The 24,876-nt window shown below is 40.4% G+C and overlaps 1 protein-coding gene across 2 annotated transcripts in view; it reads left to right on the top strand.

Annotated features, from left to right (window-relative positions):
- The window catches only part of LOC148937216 (uncharacterized), a 223,125-nt gene extending 200,517 nt beyond the window's left edge, over window positions 1-22,608 (top strand). The window contains exon 2 of one of the 2 annotated variants that reach the window (XR_016138515.1): window positions 22,202-22,342. Coding sequence is in view for 1 of the 2 variants with exons in the window: in XM_089073528.1 (XP_088929654.1) it covers window positions 22,202-22,608 (407 nt within the window). In the remaining variant the exon portion in view is untranslated. Of the gene's footprint in view, window positions 1-22,201 lie in introns of both variants that reach the window. The other variant, XM_089073528.1, reaches the window with a different exon arrangement.
- Window positions 22,609-24,876: the final 2,268 nt, after the last annotated feature.

Below are 24,876 nucleotides of genomic sequence, written 5' to 3'. Positions count from 1 at the left end.
GAGGTCGACCAGCTCCATTCGACCGCGCTAATTAATGCGTGGCTCGTCGCAGCTGCAGTCGCGCAAGCTGCGGCGTGGGGGGGAATTGGTGGTTGATTCATGCAACACTAAGCAGTCAAACGAACCTTGCTTGCGCGTTGTTTGATCAACTTGACGCCTCGTTGTGCGCGATTCGAGCAATTCGTCTCGCTGGCGAACGCGCATTTTTATTTCTGAATGATGCGACGAGCAGTCAAATGCCATTGTAATGGCAGCTTTGTTTCATTCTTCCCAGTCCCTTTTCCACATTTTTTGTGTGTGTGTGTGTGTGTGTGTGTGTGTGTGTGTGTGTGTGTGTGTGTGTGTGGGGCTAATGCAATTGTCAAAAAATGTACTAGAAAAATATACTGTGCTAAAAAAACATGTGAGAGTAAAAAAATGTATAGAATGACGCAATAAAGAAAGATAACACTGATGCTTGTTATGATGTTTACATTTATATCTTGCGCGCACATTTTGTGTTGCCCGTAAACATAATTGCACTGGAAAATAATTTTTTCAAATGAATTTTTTAACTGCGCATCGTCACGTCACACAGGATGTTTAAAAAGTGGAGACCAATGCTCGAAATGTTATTGAGGATCCAAAAACAAGAAAAAAAAAAATTAATATAAATGTACATCCAAAAATGCTTTTTTTTTTGTCAAAATTGAAAGAAGAGATGATCTTTATGAATTTTGTAATATAATTAAAGTTAAATAAACGTTACGATTTACTTTAGCACCATGTGAAGATACAATTCACTCTTGGCAGAGATTAGGACTTTACAGTTGTGCATCCTGAATAATCCTAAAGCAGCTCGCAACTTTTATTTCATTTTAATTATATTATAAAACGCATAAAGATCATTCTTTCTTTCAATTTTAACAAAAAAATTCGAAAGCAAAGCGCTTTTAAATTTTTTAACGTAAAAATAGCGATAATTCAAAAGCAACGCATCTTCGAACCTATATTCATATCAACTTCCTCCTTTGTTTTTGGGCTTCTATTCATCCCCCGAGTGATCGATCTCGATTTACGGAACATCCTATTTAATGTACGACTTTCTCGGGACATCGTATAATGCAATCAGGAAAGTTTTTCAAGAATTGCAGTTGAGTATTATATTAATCTTTATGTGCGAAAAGATTATTATTGGGTACTATCGCCGTTCGAGTGCAGAAATCGTAAATCTATCGTTATTCGAATCGCTATTCGATTATGGTTTAAGATACGTTCGACGACGTCGACGTGTCTCAACACCGGTGAATTTTACGTCGCTTTAATAAATAATCGCTACCATAAATCGTGGCTATGGTACTACGGTAACGTCTGTTGGGTGAAACTCTGCGGAAACTTCATCGTCTTCATTGGCGTGATACAAATGCGACGCAAAGAGTCATTACCCTCGGCCACGTCATTATGTGACGATCATAAAAATTTTTACGAGCGCGCACACCTTTCATTTACGAGCTGTCAAAGGAGTCCGACAAAAGCACCGCGAAAGATTTGCGGCGCTACGTGTTGTAGGTAGCTGTTCTTTTATCTCTTTTTTTCCCGTCCCTTCTTCCCGTTGTTCACTTCTTATTGATAACCCGATATTATGTGATAAGTAAATTAAATTTTAAATTTTATCGTAGATTTGGGAAGCAGTTGTCCTAAAAAAAGAAATTGAAAAAGAAGAACATTTTCCGTAAAATTTTTCACAAAAAATTTTTTTTTGTTATGTCATTTGCGCAAAAATTTTTATACCTGTTTTATATGATCTGTATGATTTTATCTCTTTGCAGATGCTTGTATGCATCGTGCATTTATATTTAAATAAAATATTTTATTGATGCAACGCGTATGATATTTAAACTGTTCCGAACAAGTTTTTAGCCCGATCAATCAGAAAGCGTTAATTGTTAATGAATATTTTCACATTCATTCGTCTTTCATATAGATTTTATTCAATCAATCCGTCCCCGTTGTGTGTTTTATATAAAATATACGATACGTTTCGGGCGTTAGGCGAAAAATTTTAATCGGTTTATTTCAAAGACAAAAAATATAAAAATATTGAAATGAATCAGGCGGAAAGTTAATTAGTTCGTTTCGCGCATTTAGGAGCGATAACGATTTCGCGCAAGATATTTCTCAGCAAGTTATGCGTAAACGCAACAATGGCGCAATCACGCGCGACGTAGAATCGGAAAATAGATAAAACGTCGACTGAAACTCCACGGTTAAGAAGTTAATCGAATTCGCGACGGTCGGAATTTCGATGGAGGAAACAATCCCGATGCGATTGCTCTCGCGAGAACGAATCGCCGCGAACGGAAGGCCGCGAAATGAAGGTGGATGTCGACGAGTGGGGGGGGAAGGAAAGGAGGAACGCGCGCACTTCAATTCATGATCGAGAAAAAAAGGAGGAAAAGACCCGGAGGAAAATTCTAAGCGAAAGACAGGGGCAGACAAGCAGAGGCAGACAGAGAGGAAGAGAGAAAGGGGGATTTTCGTCTGGTAAAATGTGTGTTCCCTTGATTTATTATCAGTTTCACATTAAGGATATGCTATATATCGTACGAACAATCGGATCGTCTTGAATTTGCAATTTTTTTATGAACGATCGATAGACGCAAGGGACATGTAGCGTTTTCCATCGGGAAAACTCGGCGCCAACTCGGTGTATTGTTCCACATATTTTCAATGTTTAATGTTCCACTTATAAAACTGGCGCGAAAAATTGCGCTTTTAGTCTTTAGAGACTGTGGCGACCAATGACATTATGTTATTATGTGTATATTGCGTTGTTCTAATTACAATGTTATTGTTTTTAATGTAGTCTAACAATAGCTGCGCAATGACAACATTTTGAAATTTTTAAAATCCAAATAAATAAATCAGAATATTATTGTGGAAATAAGTGGTTTAAATTTGTGTATATATACATACTTTTACTTTTTACGGCTAAAGTTATGAATAATAAAATGGATGTTTTTAGTAGAATTTCTCATTCTCTCGCAGCGATAATAATAAGTAATAATCGCAGCGAGAATGAGAAGGAAATTTTGCACTGTATACAATTTTATACCAAGAATAAAAGATTATTATAAAATTTCACATATTCAAAAAAGAAATCAAGTTCCGTTCTTTACTTTTTTCAAGTTAATGGAAAGGTTGTGTTTCGTTGAATACACATCAGACTCGCGCTGTTGGTGCACTAATGCAGTTTTCATTGAAATCTAGAGCTAGCGTTGCACCAGAGAAACGCTAATAGTCGCAATCGTTCCTTGCACCGGCATTTGTTTAACCGATTTGAACAATCGCATTATCGAGAACGATGAATCAGCGTCACGGCAAATGAGCAAGCGGCCGAGGGGGTAGGGGGGAGGAAGGGGGGGAATATGGACGTACGGTATGGAGGGAGGGGGGGGGGGTGTATTCACATTATTAATCACAATCCACGCAAAACGTAGCATACATTCTTCTTCGCGCGACGTTATGCAACGGACGGACGGACGGACGGACGGACGTTAAATAGGATCGGACCGAGGGTGCGAGAGACGAAACAGCCGTGGCTGAATACATATTCCAAATTGTCGGCGACTGTTTTGACGATAAATATATATCACGCGCAGACTGCGCCCGTGCGAATAAATCACGCGGCACTGTAAACAAGTCCCCGATCTGGCTGCACCAAAGTTGCGTCTCGCTCGTTGAAACACCCCGAGCAGTCGGGCCACTCTTCCCCTCCTCCCCCTCCCCTCCCCCCCTCGAGTTTCTCGCGTGACCGAGGCTCCCTCCGATCCGCCGGGTGAAAATCAACAATTTTTTTTTTTTTACCTTTCGAATTAAAGGGATGGCGAGAATCGTTTTTCGGCCGATCCACCTGTCGAAAAAAGTGTTGTAGGCATTGTAGGATTTCCAAACGAATATCTTTCACCACGCATTTTTTTCATACGAAGCGTAAATTTGCACCCATTTTTTTAAAAGATCCGTTTCACTCGTTTGACGCGTACGAGCATCATCGCTCTTTGTTTTTTTTTTTTTTTTTTTTCTCAAGAAAATCAAATATCGAGGATAAAAATGAGATATCGTCAGCATGCTCTACCCATATTTAAATATTTGGATGTTTACAAACGTTGTCGCCTACGCCAAATTAAATTGCATTACATAACATTGTTTGTAAAAAATACACTTCACTGCAGAATTAAATAAATAAACTCTTTCGATATGTGAAATCGTATTTATCCATGTACCCGACACTACAAATGGGGGAGGGGAAGGGGGGGGGGCACGCGTTATTTTACAGCTATCGTAATGAGATTTAAGCGGACCTGATAAATAAAAATAATAACATTGTCGTACATCGGCTCGCTGTAACGGCCGCGCATTATTAACTCGTATTGTTCCACGTTCGGCATTGCAAATACCATTTCGACCATGTCCACGGTGATTTTCCACGACTTTCAGCTCAGCCAGCGATAGCGTCAGTTAACCCCCGATGTCTCGGCGGCCATCGTCGTTCTCCACGTCGGGGGAAAAGGGGATCGCCGTAATTATCGTTTTACGGCGGTCACGAGATTTCTAACCGACCGCCACGTAGTCTTTATATACGTTTGCTCCTGGTGGGACTCGACTCGGTAAACGAGAGAAAACGAGAATTGGCGACGATGGACGCGCGACCTTTGTCAGCCGTCGCGGGAGACCGGATGTTGAATTTTCTGCGGAGATAAGAGAGTTCGTAGTTCCTCCTTCCGTCCGTCCGTTCCCCCCTCCCCCCCTCTCGAGGGCTCTTCTCTTTCCACTTTGGTAATTATTTGCTGTGGGCGTTTCCAGTGCGGCCGATAAAACAAAATCGATATTCACAGGAGATAAATGGAGGCAGAGTAGATGCATCGGCGAGTCCGGTTAAAAATGTTATCGCGTTAGGCAATTTGTTTTCTTTAGGTAGAAAATAAAAATGATAATGCCTATAACGTCACGCGCCCTTATTTAATAATAATTAACATTTTTGCAACAATAATAACATTAAAGTTCGCGATAGTGAATGAAAAGATGTAGACTACAAACAATTGTGGCAGTAAATGAAAATATAGATTATAATATATATATATATATAATCATAATTGAATACCAATTGCAATTATAATAGGCGAGGCAATAGCAGAGATGTTGATTTAATGCTTAATCTAAATAATAGATACTAAAACAGTATCTAATTCAAATTAATAAACATAGCGTGTAACATATATAAACATTAATAAACATACAACATTATAACAATTACGCGTGCAAAATATATGGACATAATGATGTGATTAATGTAAATAAATACAAAGTGTACAATTATATGTTACACGAAGCATAGAGCATGTAACAGAAAGAAAATACATGCCGTAAATACTTAATTTAAATCCCAATTTATTATGTGAGACATGTACATTTTTTTCAAGACGTCGAATTTCAACACAAATTACAATTTTTATTACAATTTTTTATCTATATTCCATGTTCAGGAAAATACGTATCGTTTTTCGGATTAATAACGCGGAAGGTAAATTACAATTAAAAAGAACTATCACGAAACGAACATTTATTTTCATCAAATACGGTTATTTGCCGGTCCCCCTTGTGCTCCGTTTTATTTTCCCTTACCTTTATTTTCCTTACTTCTCTCTGCAGTCAGATGTTGTACGGTCGCCTTGTCGCTAACGGTTTTAAAGTCTTTATAGGATTAGAGAGGCGTCTCGGAGCCAGCCGGCCTGTCGTACGGAAGATTAACTGGCCGACGACTTTCTCATTTACCTTCCGCCGTTCTAGATCTCATTTCGTCAAGCGGGAAGTTTTCCAAATTGCATCTATTATCCCATTACCCCGTCGAGTCACGTGATTGAGGCAAGTTGCCCAAAATGAAGCAGATATCCTCTCCGGCTCCAACGGAGCACACCGTTACACGGTGTAGCACCGGTGCGCGAAGTGGTAATATTCTGCTCGGTCATATTTGATAATTAATAATGCGAAAGTGCACGCCGATCGGGAGATTGAATTATGCATAAGAACGCTAATAACAATAATAATACGATTAATCGTGTATGGTGTAATAAAAATGGTGATAAATGGCTCGAATTGAGAGAGAGAGAGAGAGAGAGAGAGAGAGAGAGAGAGAGAGAGAGAGAGAAGGCTTGCCAAGAATTGAAAGGAGAATAATACATGTATAGTCATACGTATTTTGTAAAATATGATTTATTGATATCTAAAATTCTCTCCATTACGAAATTATTGTCCGCTCTCATTTTTCCATCCGTTTAATCAAAAGCGAAATTATGTAACGCCGCTGATTTTCGTACATTGTATCGCAGCCGCAAAACGTTTAAACTAGTCGAGCGAATCGCGACCACGTCGATGACTCGAAAGTGCGAATGAGGATTGAGCGGTGATTTCAGAGGGTCTCCCGGGGGGGGGGGCAGAGGAGAAGGGGATATATGAATGTGCGATTTACTGATAATAGGGCAGGCGAGCCGCGCTAGTCTCTCTCTCTCTCTCTCTCTCTCTCTCTCTCTCTCTCTCTCTCTCTCTCGGTGAAAACTTTTATCGGTTCCGCACGAATATTCTCACGTAACTACTCTCGAGGGGGCTTTGCTCTTTTTCACTCGCCGTTCGACGCGCCATAAAACCGGGTGTGCTCCAACCTGGAGCGCGAAATTGCAGGTTAAAAGAGAAAGAGGAACGGTCGGGAGACATCGCGCGACTCAAATCTCATGGGAATATTTATTGTTGCGCAAAAATTATCCGTTCGCGCGTTATTTATACCTCTCTTTCTCGCACGATCGAATGCACGACGGCAAAATGCATCCTCCATCCGGGATTGTTCGAGACAAAAGTAATGGTGGTCTTTGATTTAAAGGCCGTGTTACTGCCAGCGACAAGTTTGTTTGCGCTCGCAAATCTTGGTCGCCGCCTTGTACATTTCTACGGTACTCTCGACGTAATATTAGGATACTTTTGTTGAAAATGTTTCTCCGAGAAATGTAAGTAATGTAAGTACTCATGGTCGAGTACGTGCCGCTATAACGTATCGCAGCCGCCTAAGACACGCGCAATGATATTTTTGGTAAATGAAAAGGTTGGACCACAATTTCTATTCGTCGCGCATAATTTACAAATTTTCTCAGAGCAAAAGAAAAATAAAAAAAATATATATATACGAAGCGCATTAAATGTGTTCGAGCGCTGAAAAATAATTAACCGTGAAGTCTAGATTTTTTATTTGCGATAAACAATTTGCTTGGGGAATTTAATATTTCATGCGGAAAGATTGAGGCGCCCTCAAAGTTTCCCGCCACAAGACTGATGCTCTCGACCAGGTGTTCCGTTTCCGAAGAAATTTTATTTCCTTGAAAATCGCCCGAGCGCGAATGATCGAGCCTTGCATATAATCCCTCCCTCCTTCCTCTCCCCAATTAAGGCTGGAAAATACTCGAACGAAATGAAATATTCGCTTCGACATTCGTTCTCCCTAATAACTAATAATTCTGTTCTCGTGGTAATAAACGTTCAACGTCTCTCCTGCCTGGCCAGGATCGACTCGTGTGTCTTTACAGGCCGCTCTTTTGTCCTTCCTCTCTGGATTACAATCCGGGCCAAGGGGATCCGCTTCAAAGCCTGCTTTAGTCATCGTCGGAAGAGGTGGGTCCGACATTTGATTCCCGGTTAATTAGCCTCCCCCAGGCGAGATAGATCTCAATTTACGTTCCGTGAAGCCGATCCGAGTTACAAGTAACGCCCCCGGTAAGATGAGAATACGCCACTTGCCTTTCTCTTGGTTCTCTCATGGCATGGAACGTGCACCATTCACTTGCACTCGTGTCGGCCCTTCAGCCACTTGTCGTACATTATGCAAACTGTATGTCTAATGTGAGCACAGTCGAGGACTAAAGTGAGAGAAATTGAAAGACACTTTAAAGTACCTTTGCATTATTATTTATCGCGGAGAAGGAAGTTTAATGAGATCCTCTCTCTCTCTCTCTCTCTCTCTCTCTCTCTCTCTCTCTCTCTCTCTCTCTCTCTTTCTCTCTTTCTCTCTTTCTCTCTCAGTCTTGACGTGAGTACATGAGAGTTGTATCAATCATTCGTCGCTTTTGTGTGCTTGACTTATCGCCAAAAGACCATTGTATCGTCCTCATATATCTTTCTGAATTTCACGACGGTACAATCTGGCTATTGATTCTTGAAGAGCGCATTATCGTTATTTCCGGTATTACGATCGGCAAAATTTCAACGTGATACCACAATTCCCCAGAAACGACGACGGATGATGATGAGATAAAATCGAATCGTTCGCGAGTTATTGCGATGTAAGCGATTATTGAATTCCTGGAAATGAAACTTTATACGAGCTCGATGTATCCGTGCTGCTCTCTTTTCTATGGCTATACGAGATTTGTCTCTATGGATGTATCGCGATCGCTCGCTTGTCGGCTTCGACCGATCGTTTACTACTGATGGTGATCGTCCGCATTCTTTAAAGTCTTTCCGTAATATTGCGCGCACATGACGTCGCGTTTCGATAAGCGATATTTATTTTTTCAGATAATTAAACCAACAAATTATTATAATAAAAAGTGTGCTAACACTTTGTGTAACATTAAGTAATTATACTAGGATTGGGAAAATTACTTTTTAAAAAAAGTAACCGTTACTGATTTTGAAAAATAATTCGTTATCGTTATCGTTGCTGAAAAAGAAACGATTCCTTTTTCTATTACCTTTTTAACATTAAATGAGATTACATTAAATAAACAGTTAATTCTTCTCAAATTTTTTTGTCGAATCATTAATATAAAAGAATAATAAGAATAATAAAATTTTTTGCCTTAAACTTGCAAAGCTACAAAAAAATTTAAAAAGATTTTAAAATATTTGAAATGCAAATAAAAAAGATTGTGGTTTTCATTAAATCCATAAATACAGTCAAATTTACACTTTTTTCTATCACTTCTATTTCCTCACACAACTCTCTGTTTACAAATTTTTAAAAAACGTATATAGTTTTATAAAATCTGTTTTTGTGGTTTTGTGACCTATTTTTAAAGCAGTTAAATATAACAAGACTGTGAATATCGATCGAAAACTGAATATTAAATATAAAAAGTATATCACAAAGAAATTTACGAGATATAAAAAAATAACGATAAAAGTAACTGCTAATTGGTTACTGTTATTGAAAAAAATGTTACTATGTTATTACAATTATTAAAAAAAAGATAGCGTCGTTATCAGTTTGTTAAAAAAAAAAAAACTGTAACGGTAATGGCTTTACAAGTAACGCGTTACTTCCCAACCTTTTGAATGATACTTACAATTGAATTTATACGTTATCAGTAATGTTGTACTAAATTAGTTGTGAAATCAGATATTTTAGATCGTGAAATATAACGATTAACTGTTAACATTTGCAGTAGAAACGGAACACTCGATATCGATAGTCGTCCACCCTCTAGCGCCATTCGATATCGAATCTCCGTTTCTTGGCTCCAAGTGTAGCGAGGAAGAGTCTGAAATTTTCAAGAGGCAGTAAAATATCGTTCAACTTTTGCGGCACACGCGATTCGCGATTCGAAGCGGTAAAGCCACTCACAGTTTCTCTCCCGACGGCGGAAACAACTTTCTTTCGGCCAGTTTCGCCGATGGACTTTAATGCCAGCCGGCTGTGTCGTGTGCATTGTTCGTACGGAATGCGTATTATTCGTCGGCTTAACGAAAGCGGCGCTTTCCCGAGTCTCGCATCTCGCTTAATCGCCCGCTGATAAATTGCAAGTTATGCGCTTACTTTTAAGTCCGCCGCAATTATCGTATGTTTTTGCAAAATCGCGAAATAGATTGAATTTGATCTTGCGCCCCTCCCCCCCCCTCCTCCCCTCCCCCCCGTTATCGCGTAATCGAGAATCCATTAAATCGTAACCTAATTTAATTATTATAATTATTAATTATTATGATTATTATACGATTATTATTACGGCGATGATAAATTGAAATAGAAATTTGAAACGAACGTTGCGTTTCACGAGCGGATCACAGTCGTGTGTGTCAGTCGAAATATTCGCGGGCAATTCGATGCGACTCTAACGTCGCGATGATGATGACGCGATGCAACTGGCTGTTGAATCAACAAACCGATTCGGACGGCGGGGAGGTATCATAAAAGCGCTCCGACGTAATATTTTGCCGCATAACGTTCCATCCTTGATGTGGAACGGTGTTAATGCGGGTCGTTAACGAACACGCATTGCGTTGCGCCTTCCCTCTCCTCCATCGCGCGGATATACAGGGCGGCGGAAGTACACCCCCGTGCACGGCAGTGGGGCACGGCGACGGGGATGGGGATGGGGATGGGGATGGGGATGGGGATGGGAGTGGGCAGCTCCGATGTCGCCAGGCAAGTTTTAATGCCGCGTCGTTTAATGTCCGGACGTCTATTGTGCTCCCGCTCGCGCGCGGAATGCGATCCATTATCAATTTAATGAAGTCCGGGAGTTTGCAGCGCATTACGGCGGTGTCGGCTACTTTTTAACCCTTCAACTCCCGGCAACTCCGCGGAAAGTTATACACGCGCGGAATTTGCATCACGCGCGAATTGTCTCTCTCTCTCTCTCTCTCTCTTTCTCTCTGGATGTTATTCGGTCCGCCGGAGTTTCCTCCGATGGAAAATGGTCGAGTGAAAAATTGACGCGAGACACGCGCGCCGGTTTAATTGATGAACGTTTTACGCGGCGTTGAGAGCGACGCGATGGCGGGATTGAGCGTGTCGCGATGCATGTTTAAACACGGACCACAGTGACAGCCCGGCGTTATTAAACATTTCCGCGATTTGATCGCCCAGTAATTACTAATACGAACGTTTCAGCAGTATTATCGAGCTAATCAATCGACTCTATCGCCTGTTGTTAAAACAAATTCGCACATCTATAATTCGCTAAAATGATTTGGTGGACCGCTTATTATATCAACTGGGATTATTAACATTAATGTTAATTCGCAAGTGTGTGCTTTCAAAAAAACTTGTGTCAAAAGACGTGTTGCTCTAAAGTTCATAAAACTTTATACGCGTACAAATCAAGCGTATCGTGTTGCGCACGATAAAAAGGTATGGTTATATTCAGCTCATTAAAAATTCTCATTGTACCGATCATTTTGAAGAATTCACGTCACGATTCACTTGAATACCACGCGACGTGCAATTGCCTCGTTTACGAGCTCGCCAAAAATTTAAAGACACCGACCGTTGGACGAGTATCAAGGCAGGAACTGCTTAACGAACTGTCTGGCAAAGAAACTCAAATGGCTAACGAGAAGGACATCTTTCAAAGACACCGGAAATAGTTATCGTCTACCGTCCACTATTCACTCACATCGACTTAATCTCTGTCGACGAGCACGTTCCATTATAACAAATTTTCTACAAATTTCTTCATATTCGAATTGCATATATATATATATTTTTTTTTATATTAGCTGCATATTTACTAGTGAAAAACTTACTAAAGAGAAATTATTTAAATTATTTAAATAAATTATTACTCAAGCTACTTTAATTTACTATTTAATAAATTATCGAAGAACATTGTTGATTATTATTCAAGTTCCGAATAAGAAAAAAATTAATTGTCAATAATTCTCAAAGCAGATTATGTAATGGAAAAGACTAAAGTGTTAAAGAAATTCCCCTCTTCTCATCGCCAGAAGTGGGGCCATTGTACACTTGAAATCAATTTTTCTCGGGAAATATCGAATGCAAATCGCACGAAGAACACGACTCCATTAGAGACTTGCTTCTTTTCCCGGTCGTTCAGTCGTAATCATCAATTTATGCAGAACGGAAGTAGAGAGAACGGAAGATAAATCGCAAAAACATGGGGAACGATGTTGATGGCCGATTGTCTCCTGCAGATCGATCCTGTAAAAAGGGAAGGTGCACTCTGGAAGGATAATACTCTCCACTTGAAAACGCGCAAATGCAACGATGCCTGTTTTATTTCCACGAACTGATGGCGCGCGTGCCTATCTAATTATATTACATTATATTATATTAATATGTATAACACGCACATATTATGATGCACATTATACATACATTATATATGAGTATTAATATTAACAATATTTGTTTTATACCCTGATATCGCAATTAATACAACATTAATAATAATTAAATATGAGATGTTAAGTAATTCACGCTTCGAAAGATTTGCACCTCTTTTTTTTTTTTTTTTTTTTTATTTATCTTACAGTTTCGTTATATTCAAGATATTTCTAGGGTGTTGTATGTATGAGAAACAGTTAAATGAACAGATTGTTCATGCTCAATGCGCGATGTTAATCACGATAATGATTCTACTGATGTCGAATAATGGGCCGTGATAAATTCATCCGAAGCCAAGCAGGGAGAAATTTTAATTGAAACTGATCCGGCATTTACATTTATATACGAAATAGAAGAGATCACCGGTGCGGAGTGATTTAATGAGAATGTATAGCGTATTAATTATCAATACACGGTTAATTAAATCGCTTTAGTCGCTTCTATCAGCGATATTAATATTCGCTAATCGGACTCTCTTATTCCCATTTTTATAATGAGATATATTATAAGGCGGCCATCCGTCATACGTTTCGAGAAGTGATTCTTTTCGGCAAAACGAGCGACATTTAATCGTTTCTTGCTAAAACATAAATTAATAAAAATTTTCCCGCTATATGGATAAAGTATCACGTCGGAATCGTAAATCGAATAAAACTCTCTCGCTCGATTAGCATTCGCTCGAGATTCATTCGGAGTCTCCTTCGCGAGCAACCCTCTCCATTCCGCGGGGGATCAAAGGCCAACGCCGAGAGGGCGTGGGAAAAGATTGTCGGATCTGTCAAAACGCGTGAGGAAAAAAAGACAAAAGCGGAATCGCGATGAGAAGCGACGAAAGAGATCAAATCTAGGATGGATCCTCCGAGGAACGCTACCGGGGAATTTTATAACGAGATCAGAGAGGTGTGGTAGATCACGTTTTTCCCAACCGCCAATCTGCGCGAGGGAAGCTAAGTGGGAGCACTTTAAGGGCGAGAAGCCCTCGGGGAGAAGCGGCAGAGTCGACGTCAATGAGACGGCCAAACTTCTTCTCGCAGGATGCCATCGCGCACATCCTTCCAGCGCTTTCTCACGATTGCAGACGTTCGTTCTTTTTATCTATCCTGCTTTCTTTACCAGACGAAAAATCGGGCACGCGACAGTGAGTCGCTTAATTTCGCGTGAAGCTGCGTGAAGTTGCACGGAAACTGAGCCGGTGTCGACGACCGACCGAACGAACGAACGAACGAACGAACGAACGAACGAACGAAAGAGACGAGCACGCTGTGTGAATCGACGCGGAAATTCCCGCGTGAAATATTCTTTCACCGTCAAGTCATATAAATGTACCATCCGCTTTACATCTCGAGACTCCTATTTGCAACAAGATAGATGGATATTACATGAAAACATGTTGCACCATGAGTTATATGTTCTCGGCTCTGAATTATTTTACATCAAATACATCAAATCGATATAGGATAAGTTAATATTTTTCTCGTTCATTTTTGGCACATCTTAATCAATTAAAATTACATACGAATGTGAGTAAAAAATTTACTTGGAACTTAAAGATTGAAATGTTGTGCTTGACATTAGATTTATGTCATCAAGATTCAAATGAGCTAGCATCTGTATAAAAAAAAAATATATATATATATATATAAATATATAAAGTTAAATATGTTACAATATTATAAATTGCTAGTGTTTCCAGTATATACATCGATTTTGTATATAAAATAAATAAGGGACCAAGGGCACAATTACGGAGTCGAATTATATATATAGTAGGATAGGAAACTGGATAGTTCAGAGAGTAATGTGAAACGAGACAAACCACGAGAGAACAAAATTCAAATTACAACTGCTGTAATACAATCAAAATTGTTTCGAGCACACACGTGTGCGCGATCAAATGTGAAACTAAAATTATTCCAGACTTGTGAAACATCCCCGTTGTGTTCGACACGACCGATGCGCATTTGCGATCATATTTAAATTCACATTCTACGCTCAATTCGCTTTAATGTACGCTCCGATTTTAAGGAGCGCACATTTTTATCGATTTCATTCTCGTGACACCTCGTGTTCCTCGCCGGGAAGCGGATCAGTCTGGGTGGACGCAATTTCCGGCGAGAGATGCAACGCCCCAATTCAATGCAGAGGTGGACGGGTCCGGTCCCGGGTCACGACACAATAGCCGGGCACTGCCCGTATCCCGCGGGTGCACACGGGATCGGACATTCATACATGTGCATGAACGGCGGCGAGACATAATCGCGGCGATGGCGGCGGCGGCGGCGGCGACGACGGCGGCGGTGACGCTCGAACGCGTCTTTGCGTCGCGGTACACGAGAGGAAATATCAAGAGCGTCGCAGTTTTCGAAACAGGAAACAGACGAGATTTAATTAACTCGACTACAGAGTCGCGTGTGCGTTGTTCCGTGGTGCCTCGATAAATATTTGCCGACTAGATCGCGCTTCCCTCCCGGAGTTTCCCGGAAGCGCTGCTTCTGTTCCCAATTTAGATCGCAGCGGTACTGTATATATATATATATATGTAATCCCATTATTGCTCAAAGAAACCGTTACTTTGAAGAACGATTTTTTATTGAAATCTCAAACTTATTGAGCGAACGACGTTGTTGTGTTGTTGTTGTTGTTGTTGTGCGCACGCGAGCGACGTGATAATCGTCGTAACTCGGGCGCGCGGCGTGATGTAACGTGTTCGCGTGAACAAGTTTGTTCACGCGAGTTATAAGGTTGGTATCCGAGCGAGCGAGCGAGCGAGCGAGCAACGAACGTAGCGAAGCAAGAATCTTACGAGAGAATCCCGTGCAAATTTTGTTATCGGAGCCTGGTTCTGGCAAGCTGAACTTGATATCATTCTCTGTTCCCCCCCCCCTTCTTCGTTCCCAATCAGGATAACGCCTGTGGCTGAATTGAAGCTAAACAATCCTGTTTTCGTGCCAAATATTTTGATCGAGTTATGGATATCCTTCCGAATAATTATTTACATTTCATCCAGTTGTACAAAAAAAAAATGAAGCATGGATTGAGTGAGGAAAGAAAAAAATGTACAGTATTAATGTTTGCAACAAGATGATTATATCACAAAATCGTCGTTGACGTAACATCAAATCTCCTTTTCCTTCTCTCTCTCTCTCTCTCTCTCTCTCTCTCTCTCTCTCTCTCTCTCTTTTTCTTCTATTTTTTGAAAAGTCCAGAATAAATTCTACAGAGAGAATAGTCTTTCCTTTCATAATTACAATAGGATTACTGTGGGATTACAATGGTATTACTGCTGCTTTTCTTTCCGCGCGGACCTTTCATTTAATTTTATAGAGAGACGCATTATATCGGACGGTCTTGCTCATTCAAGACATTCGTGACACAAACTTTCCAATTAATAATAGAATAATTAGTATTACGCCGACGAACTTGGGCATTTTGTTGGCTATTCTAGCAGCATCAAGATTTCGTTTCGAATTACAAAGTTTGTTAATAATCGCACTTACCTGCGTGACAGCTACATCGGTACAAAGAATCTTGACAATTAGCTTGTTTGTTGCGAACTTTCGTCGCCGAGTAATTGCGACTGCAGTCATTTTCGCAACTTTTCCATTTTCTATGACGCGAAGAGGATGCCGAGTAGAATGACAAAAAGGTCTCCTTTCCATGGGGAATATTTTATTACGTTATTAATGTATCGCCTTATAAAAAATTATGTTTCGCCGTTGAAAAAACGTTTTAAGGAAGCTCTAAATAGATGTCATAATTTACTTATGTATATATATCTTTTTCATCAAACATTAAGAATACAATGTTTAATCATCGGTGTTTGTTCCTTTCATTAATTTCATACTCATTGTTATCAAAAAGCATTTCATGTAATTTTTCATGCGTTATCAAGAATAACTTGAAAACAATGTTGTTTACGGAATAGCTTCGCTCGTCCAAACCGCGGTTTTCACGCGGTTTTATATTAAAGAGATTTATCGCAATTTCCGCGCTCATCGATAATATGGCCAGCCAAGAGTATTCACGAAACAATTCAACACGTGGAACACGTAACAACACACGCAGCTTAATGCCAAAGTTGGCTGAATAAAAAATTCTAAATGAAAATTTAGTATCCCTCCGAACGCGCTCTTTCAGCAGAAAGGAGAATAGCGGCCAGCGGCGAAAAAGAGGAGGGGGGGGGGGCGGAAGCGAGGGCGAGAGAAAGAAAGTAAAGTTTATTCCCGAAAAACTTTCTGAACGTTGACAGCGGCACGAATGGGGAGTCGTCGGAAAAACGAATTCTGTGCAAATGTGAAATAGTTTCCGCTCTCAACAACCGGAATTTAATTCGGCTGTTGGGGATGACGATAAACCAATTTTTCACCGAAACTCGAGACTTAGAGGGGTAGAAGAGGGTGAACCCGTCTGACGTCTCCGCGTTTCCGCGATTTATTTTCAAACATTACGATCGCGGTGAGCAATATTTCACGTTCGAATAAACACGCATTTAAAGGGAGCAAATATATCGGGCACAAAAATTAAAATGTAGATTTAAGCGGGCACGTGTAAAGTTTGCGAAAATTTAAAACGTTTACGTGCATATACAAAACGCGCACAGTTTGTAAAGTACAAAATATTTGAAAAAAAAAAAAAAAAAAAAAAAAATATATATTAAAAACAGTTTATAAATAGAAGCAAGGAATTTATAAATTTTAGATCGACGGATTATTTGTTTTCTTCTTTCCGTTTCCAAAACACTAGAGAAGAACTGTTATATATTCGTAAAAAGAAATGCGCGTTGTGTTCACGATGAGGAGGAGGAGGAGGAGGGGAGGAGGGGGTGCTCATTCAAGACCATCCTCTTCACGATGGCAAGGATATGTTCTTGTCCGTGGGAAATCAGAGACTTAAGTATGAAGGATTAAAGAGCAGTGACCAAGACAGCGGGAAAAAATATAAAGATACACTCGCGATGCGGCGATGCGGACGCACCTGTGTCGCGTTGAAAAGCACACTGTGTTTCCGCTCATTTTAATCCGAATACAGGGGAAGCTCTCTTGGCCGTCTTTCCCTTTGCTTGTACAAAGTCTTAGAAATGAAGCTACTAGACCGAGGATTCCAACAAACTCGTTTGTAAAGAATGTATCACTTATTTTCTTAATACCCTTCTATCCGCGAAAAATAGAACATTCTCTCGACGTTAATATAAACTTGAAAAATAATCCGAAGGAAAATATGTGCCAGAAAAGAATGTGTCACATTCATTCACTGATTAGGGGAGGGGGGGGGGGAGGTTGTTTATAATCTTGAATAGTCACAAAAGTAATAAACTGCAACTAAACGTGCGTTTTGATTGTGAATATTCAGAATATTCCGAGATATGATCAGTATTGAAAAGGCAACGATTTCTTTGTCTCAAATTCTTTCTCTCAAAAATTTTTGCAAAATTTGACGACGTGTTTCTTTACGAATTTATTCTGCCTTTCGCCGAACGTATTCGCCCGCAATCGTAATCCTTTGTTAAAAAATTATTAACGTACGAATAATCGTCAAAGGGCACGTGCAAGTTTCGTGAATTTGTTTGTGCATCCTGCACAAACCGCTGTAATCGCCAGAATCTGCATTATGCTACCCGTATGTTACCCCCCCCTCCCATCCCTCCCCCCTCCCGCTTTCGAGCACGCCCGGAACAACGTACTCCGCCATCAAGTTTGCATCGAATTCACTTCGCCCTTACGGTTGCTCGTTAGATCTATATGGCGGTTCCATGTGGTACCATGCTCCCATGCGCCACCCGCAAAGGGAATTGAAAGCGACAGAGACGTCCGTTTCTGTCCGATAAATTTCTTTTTTACGATTACGAAACGCTGAAGCGAGGATTGCACGGAGATTGTAAAACGGCAGCGACGAGCTTAATCAGGCTTGACGAGTGAAAGAGTCAAAGACAAGCGAATGTAATGGCTGGACATTTTACAATTCGCTGCTTACAATATAGTTAAATATTTAATATATAATGTAAATAATAGTTGAGAATAAGGAAAGAATGATGCCGCACTCGTATTGAAAACAATTTCCATAATTCTTTGAAGCGGTACCAAATTTGAAACACTTTTTGATTTCTCTTAATTAGCGTAATCGCGTTATTATCATATCTGAGTGTAACTGCCGATTAAAAAATTTATAAATATATAAGTAACAAAATTATTGTTGAACTTTTGTATGTCGTGCGTTATTTTTTACGCGTTACGTTGCTATTATTATTATTATATATGAACAAATAAATACGAATATTTTGAAAAATATTATATTTATTAAAAAGCTTAAAATGTTATATTTTTTAAATGCTTTACGTTTTTCGGTTTAATTAATCGGTTTAATTTTGATTTAATTAATCCTAAGTAACTTGATACTTTTTTGAGCTACTTGAATGGAAAAATAGGAAAAGAATCAACAAACTTATTTTTTTATATTTAAATAAATGTTACGTTTAAAATTTAAAAATCATTTATAATTAAAACTCAGTACATTTATAACAACTTGTTCTCTATATGCAATTTAAATATTTTATGTTTTATAATTTCCCTGTGCGCCATTGCCTTGCACAAATTTATGCATTTCGGATAAATGTTCTCTTCACCCCATCTCGCATAAATCTGGAATAGACATAGATTTGTTTTTATTGAAACACGAAATGGATTCTTCATTCGAGTCAGAAATTTTAAAAACGGCGAGCAATTTCGTTAGTGTTGAAATTCACGCGTTATTTATATCGCGTATTCCATCGTATCGATTGCGATACAAGGATGATAAAAAAAGATAAAATTATTTAACACAGGCGCGAATTGCGTGTAACGTTTTTCGATATGTGTCGTGGTTTTGTTGGCGTTAATTTCGGAACCGCTCGCGTTACTAAGCCCAGCCGTTACTTGGGCTTAACAAAACTTTCCAAAATGCGCAATCGTCATTATCGTTATTAGTAGTTTCCAGCAACGTGTGTCGCCGCAAACTTTTTCCGCTGGCGAAGAACGGCAGTTTGTTTCTCGCTGCACACGTCGAAACTCGTTACATTCACACACGTTGCATTAAAGGGATTTGCATTAAACACGGCATTTTATTAATTTTTATTCGTCACTTTTTGCTCACCGCGCTCACATGAATTAATACTCGCTGTGACATTAGAAAAGTTCTATAATTTTTATATTTTTATTAAAAAGTATGGAATACTATGGAGATTCAAAAAGAGCTTGTTATTATTTTTTCTTAAAATAAATATCTATTTTTGAAAATTAGAGTTTAAAATATTTCTGTACCAATGACATGATTTATAGTTTTTGTTTTTTGTGCACACAGTGTATCTATCTAGAAATATCTTTACTTTATTATCTTATTTCAAGTAACGGAAATAGATATTTTAGTATTTCGAAACTCATGTAAAATTAATTTTACAACGTAAATAAATGTTACATTTTGTTTCAAATACAATGGTTATATTATGCGCAGAAATTTATACATATTCGTTATTTTAAATATTGAAATATTGAAATTTGTGGCGTTAATTTAGTATATGTTCTCGAGATTCTCAAATTAACTTATAAAATATATAAGAAAGCCAAGGAAATTGTCGGAGCTCACGAAGAAAGAAAGTAAAGTTGTCTCCATCAAAAGAGTCTTCCTGTGTGGAACTTTTAAAATATATTCCGTCCTTTCCTTTACCTTCATTAGGTTATCCTATCTCTTGATTTTATCTTAGTTTGAACTTTACAGGCATAAGGTCTCAAAACAAGATGAAAGAATAATTCTTCCTCGCGGTCCATTCCCGAGACAGGAATAAGCGAACGCGATGGAAATTTTGACATTTTTGTTTTAATATAAAATATAAATTAAAATATAAATATTATTGCAAGCTGTTAATACTACAAGTAACAAATGTTAATCCCAATGAATGATTACACGATATAATAATATTGTTCCCATATGCGATCTTATTTATCGTTACGCGTAACAATAAATTATATCGAATCTCTCCGATCCGATTAGGATAGCTACTAATTATATAATATCTGCGCGCGGAATAGAAACAAATATTAATTCCGCCGCTGTTGGTTCGCCGGTGATTCGTAAACGATAATTCGCGTCGCGGTGCAAAATTAATTTTTACGAGCGCGTCGATTAAACGCTCGGCGGCCGCGCGACGAAAGCGCGGGGAGGGGGGGGGGGTTGGGGCTAATGATTCATCAATTTCAATTCCGATGATTTACACGCTTGCGAAATTACGCTCGGACGTTTTGCCGCGAAGAAATACGATCGGCCTGCGTAATCATCGCGCGAGCGCGATGTATCAAGCCTCTCTGGTTCAATCGACCAGACCTTTTTTTCCCACCCCCAATTTTCGACGAGCCCTCGCGAGTGCGTTATTGCACCGGGGGCTGGCGGTCGTGCATCGAGAGCGCGCGGTCATCGGGCTGCCTGCTGCATTATTTCCGACATAATCGCATTTCGTCCGCGGTTTATCGACTCGTCGTTAAATCGATATATCGGGCGCCCCCGCGGAAGGATAACTTGCCAAATGAATTCCTCCGATGGAAATTTGTTCATCCGCAAAATTAGCCGCCCTCCATTCGCCACGCTTGAGGGCGGCTGAAGGAGCAACAAAAAAGGAGCGGATAAAAAACGGATAAATAAGCTAAATATGGAATTAAATCAACAAGTTGAATAATAATGAAAAATTTCATGAGAAAAAGTAAGCGTATAAAAATGCGCAACGATTAAAATAATATTAAATAACCGCGCCGTGGAAAAATGCGTACGTACATACCGCCCTCGCTCCGCGTTTGCTTTATGTAGCGCGCTTTATTTGATGCTGGCGGGGAAGCACTTCAATATGCGGCTTATCGCAATACACTTTGCACGGCGGAGCCATGGCAAGCGTCGTTTTTAATCACCACGAGCACCAGGAACGTTAAAAGGGAAACCTGACAGTTATTGAGCTATTCAACCCGACGTGGGTGGTAACGCGCAGATCCGGTAAATCCCCGTGTAAAATCAGCGAGCGTGTGGCGACGTCGGTGACGTCGGCGGTTTCTAGCTGCTTCGATTTACTACTGTTTTTGACCTCGTTCTCGCCGATGGCGTTACAACGTGGTGAAACGAATCAACGGACAAACGGCAGCGTATGAAACGGAATTCATATATAAGCTTTTATGTTATGCGCGCGGCACCTTGCGAGATAAAAAGCCTCTCTCTTCCCCCTTGTTCTCACCCTTGGACCTAACGAAGAGCGATAGTTGCCAGCAGGGTGGTACTCGAAGGGCGGGCACAAGTGTTTTCATCCCCTCGAATGCTTGGCCAGGCGCACAACCTCGCCGTCGTTGTCGTCGTTCCTTTCGTACCGCGCATTCCCGGTTGTAATTTACAACCCTCTCACGAGAAACGTCCTCTCGGCTCCTCTCTTTCTCCCTCTCTCGCGACAAAGTTGATCTCTGAAACTTAGTCGACGTTTCCTGTTTTATTGGGCGCGATCTGTATTTACGATTGTCCGCCCCGGGGATGGACCGTTTTATTGTTACACCGCTGTTACACTGTCGATGTGCATCGGGGTAGGTTATTGCCGTGATCGATGAAAGTTGCGGATTTTATTTCGGACATTTGAAGCGTGTTTATTTTTTTCAGCGTTATTTATGACTTGGACACTTGACACATTATTTATTTCGTTATAACATTCACATTTGTTTATAAATTTAAAAGTACGTAAAGAAATTATCGGAGATTTAAAATAAGCGATTGCAAACAAGAGAAAGCAAACGCTTTAGGCAATCATTAATAATTCCATAATTGATGAAACTTTTTCATCGGACGACCAGCAGTTTCGCGACTGTAGGCGAAAAAATACGGTATTGTAGATTATCAATCAATGCATGGAAGGATCGATTAGTCTGCTATTCAGAGAGCCGTCGTTGTGAAAGTGGAGCTCATTGAAAAATTCTCCTCTCGAGCGAGCATCGAGTTCGCGAACGAAATCGACCGCGCTTCTTTCGCATCGGTAGCGCTTGAAGGTTCCTACCACGACTTTTCCAGGGTGGAATGGAGAAGTATCGGCCGGAAATCTAAGGCTGCGGAGTCTTCCAAAGAGAGAGAGAGAGAGAGAGAGAGAGAAAGAGAAAGAGAGCAGAGAGAGTATCGAGGCCGAATCGACGACCCGAAGAAAAAGAAACCGGTCACTTATCGAACCTTCCTCACCAATGGTTTTCACCCGCAAACCTCTCGAAACTTCTTTTCACATCCGGAAAACCGCGTTATCGCCGGATATCAATCCGGACTGCATCCCCGGAATAACGTCTCGTCCGCTCATGCGTACGTTCGCTTCTCCGAGAAAGAGAGAAAGTCTGCCCGCAGATTTTAATTCAAAGGATTTTTTTATCGAAAAGAATCGATCGCAACGTGGCATTCAGTGGCAAAAAGCGTCGTTATTTGGAAAAGCATGAAGCGGACGTTACAGACACTAATCGATTTTGTTCGAGAGGATTCCAAGTAAGCTACAGAAATAAAGAAAGATGGAATTCGATGGAAACGTATTTTGAAAGGAAATTCCAAGATGCTCGAGCTGCGCAAGCTAATCGTAAAGTAAGATCGAGCAAACGGCGAAATTAATACTGCCTTTCATCGTCAAAGCGGGGTCATCGAAGTAATGGGCCGTTGGAGCTTCCGCGAACGTACATCGACAGATTGACAGGAGTGAGCCCATTCAGTCAGCCTTGGACTCGATAGGAATTGATAACGAGCCGCTGCTTGTTGAATCCAAGCAGTCACTTCACTCCGTGTGCGAGTTCTATTTCAGTTGAGTCCCACGACCGCGGGCAAGCAGAATCCACAAGTGCTCAAGTGTGTCCGATTTCACCATTATTGTCAAATATAGTACAAGTTTTTTTTTTTCGAGCGAAATTTTAAATGAAGAAGAACCGCACGTTGGAAAATCACCATTAGCTAATCACAAGCGAAAGCGAACGGGATGCGAAGAAGAGGGTAAGTTGTTCACCCGCGCTGATATCGAACGCCCTTCGATTCCCGCCCTTCTGTCCCGCTTTCTCGTGAATCGGGGACGAAACGCCGAGCGAAATTCACTCATGCGTGAGGGGTGAGACAAGTGTGCGATCGGAAATACACGTCCCGATGGGACGGAATCGCATTTCCAGTGCGGCACTATCAAGAGAAAGGGGAGAAACGTCAGCATCACGTAGCTCGATGGACCACGAGGAGTCTAACGGAAGAAGGAACGAGGACGGCAGAAGTCGCCGGAGACGACATCTGGGGACAGAACTCGGTCGTTGAAAATCGGAGGAGTGAGACGTAGCTATCTGGCCTGGAAAGGAGAATCGCGATCATCGCTGGATAGTTCCTGGGAAATATGGGAGGATCCACGTCCACTCGAGAACGTCTTTTGTACTTTTATAAAGGTATCATCGTCGTCGGAGCGCGGCCGGGACCAATCGCTTAGCTTCCTTCCGTATTAAGGCTGTATCGATCATCTTCATCCTCCTTGCCGTTGATACTCGGAAGAACCGGTGCCTTAGCTGTTTCGCTCTGGTATTTGCACAGGTCCCGAGCTCGAAGAATTTCCCCCGTCTGGGAAGAAAAGCGGATTGTAAATTAGAAAATTGTCGACTATTTTCCTTCCGATTGGATAATTTCTGTCTAATTGTGAACGCCTATCCAAAGAATGAGAAAAACGAATAAAAATCGTCTGCACTATTAGGCATCTTAATTTGCAATAAAATTGGACGAAAAAACTCTTTTTACTCTGTTTATATTCGATGTTTGATTTATTATACCGCAACTTTGAATTTTTACTTAAATTTCAAAGAAGAATCGTAGAATAAAATAAGGGATATTCCCTACATGTAAAAAAATTAAAAATTCTAATTCTTAATTGTAACAAGAGCGCTGTTTTATATCTATAAACATTGATATCGAATGTGTCGCTTGGACACTTATCGAACAATTCTCGAGGAGGACGGTGCCTTGTTAATCATCCGCTCATTTCTTGGTCATCCGTAAGTCAGAGAGCTTTGTGTCTAGGAAACGACGGCAGGAGGAAGATTCCCATAATTTCTAGTCCTGCGCGTCTTGTTGAACATCCTTTGAGATCCGTAATTACGAAACGTGCTTATCGCCCGATTATCGCTCACGAAAAATGTGAAGCGCCACGCTCTCTCTACCTTCAGTGAGAGAAATTCGCAGAATAGGAATTTTAATTCCTACCGGTCGAGAATAGCCGGAAGGTAAAGCCAGTGAGATGTGAGCGACGGTCATTCCTCGGTTTGATCGTCCCGACTATTTTACGAAACAAACGTATTCCGTATTATTTCGTTACGGCGACGGAATCTTGAGGTTCTCACCAAAGAGAATTTCAACAAACATCGGATGCGGATCCCCTTCGAAGAAACGGCCAAGTCCGACAAGCGATAATTATTAGTCCAACCGACTATGAAATTAAAAAGGTAATTGAAATTGCTTGAACAATTCACTGCCAATGAGAGAGCCTAATGATTTCTGTAATCATCAAAGAAGAGTAACTCGATTCATGACGCGATATAAAGATTATCGGCACGCATCGCGCACGCATGCTCGCTTAATTACAATAGTGATCTTCTAAAAACAGACGTGCGCGTTGAAAAGGGAGAGGCGGGGGAGGGAAGAAGAAGGTGCAGGTGTGAAAGAAGGAAAGAGGGGTAAGACAAATCCGCACCGAAGTC

Source organism: Pogonomyrmex barbatus, unplaced genomic scaffold (assembly GCF_055798465.1).
Source record: "Pogonomyrmex barbatus isolate J1 unplaced genomic scaffold, ASM5579846v1 scaffold15, whole genome shotgun sequence".
NCBI classification, from domain to species: Eukaryota; Metazoa; Arthropoda; class Insecta; order Hymenoptera; family Formicidae; genus Pogonomyrmex; species Pogonomyrmex barbatus.
This window is presented reverse-complemented; position numbering and strand designations above follow the sequence as displayed.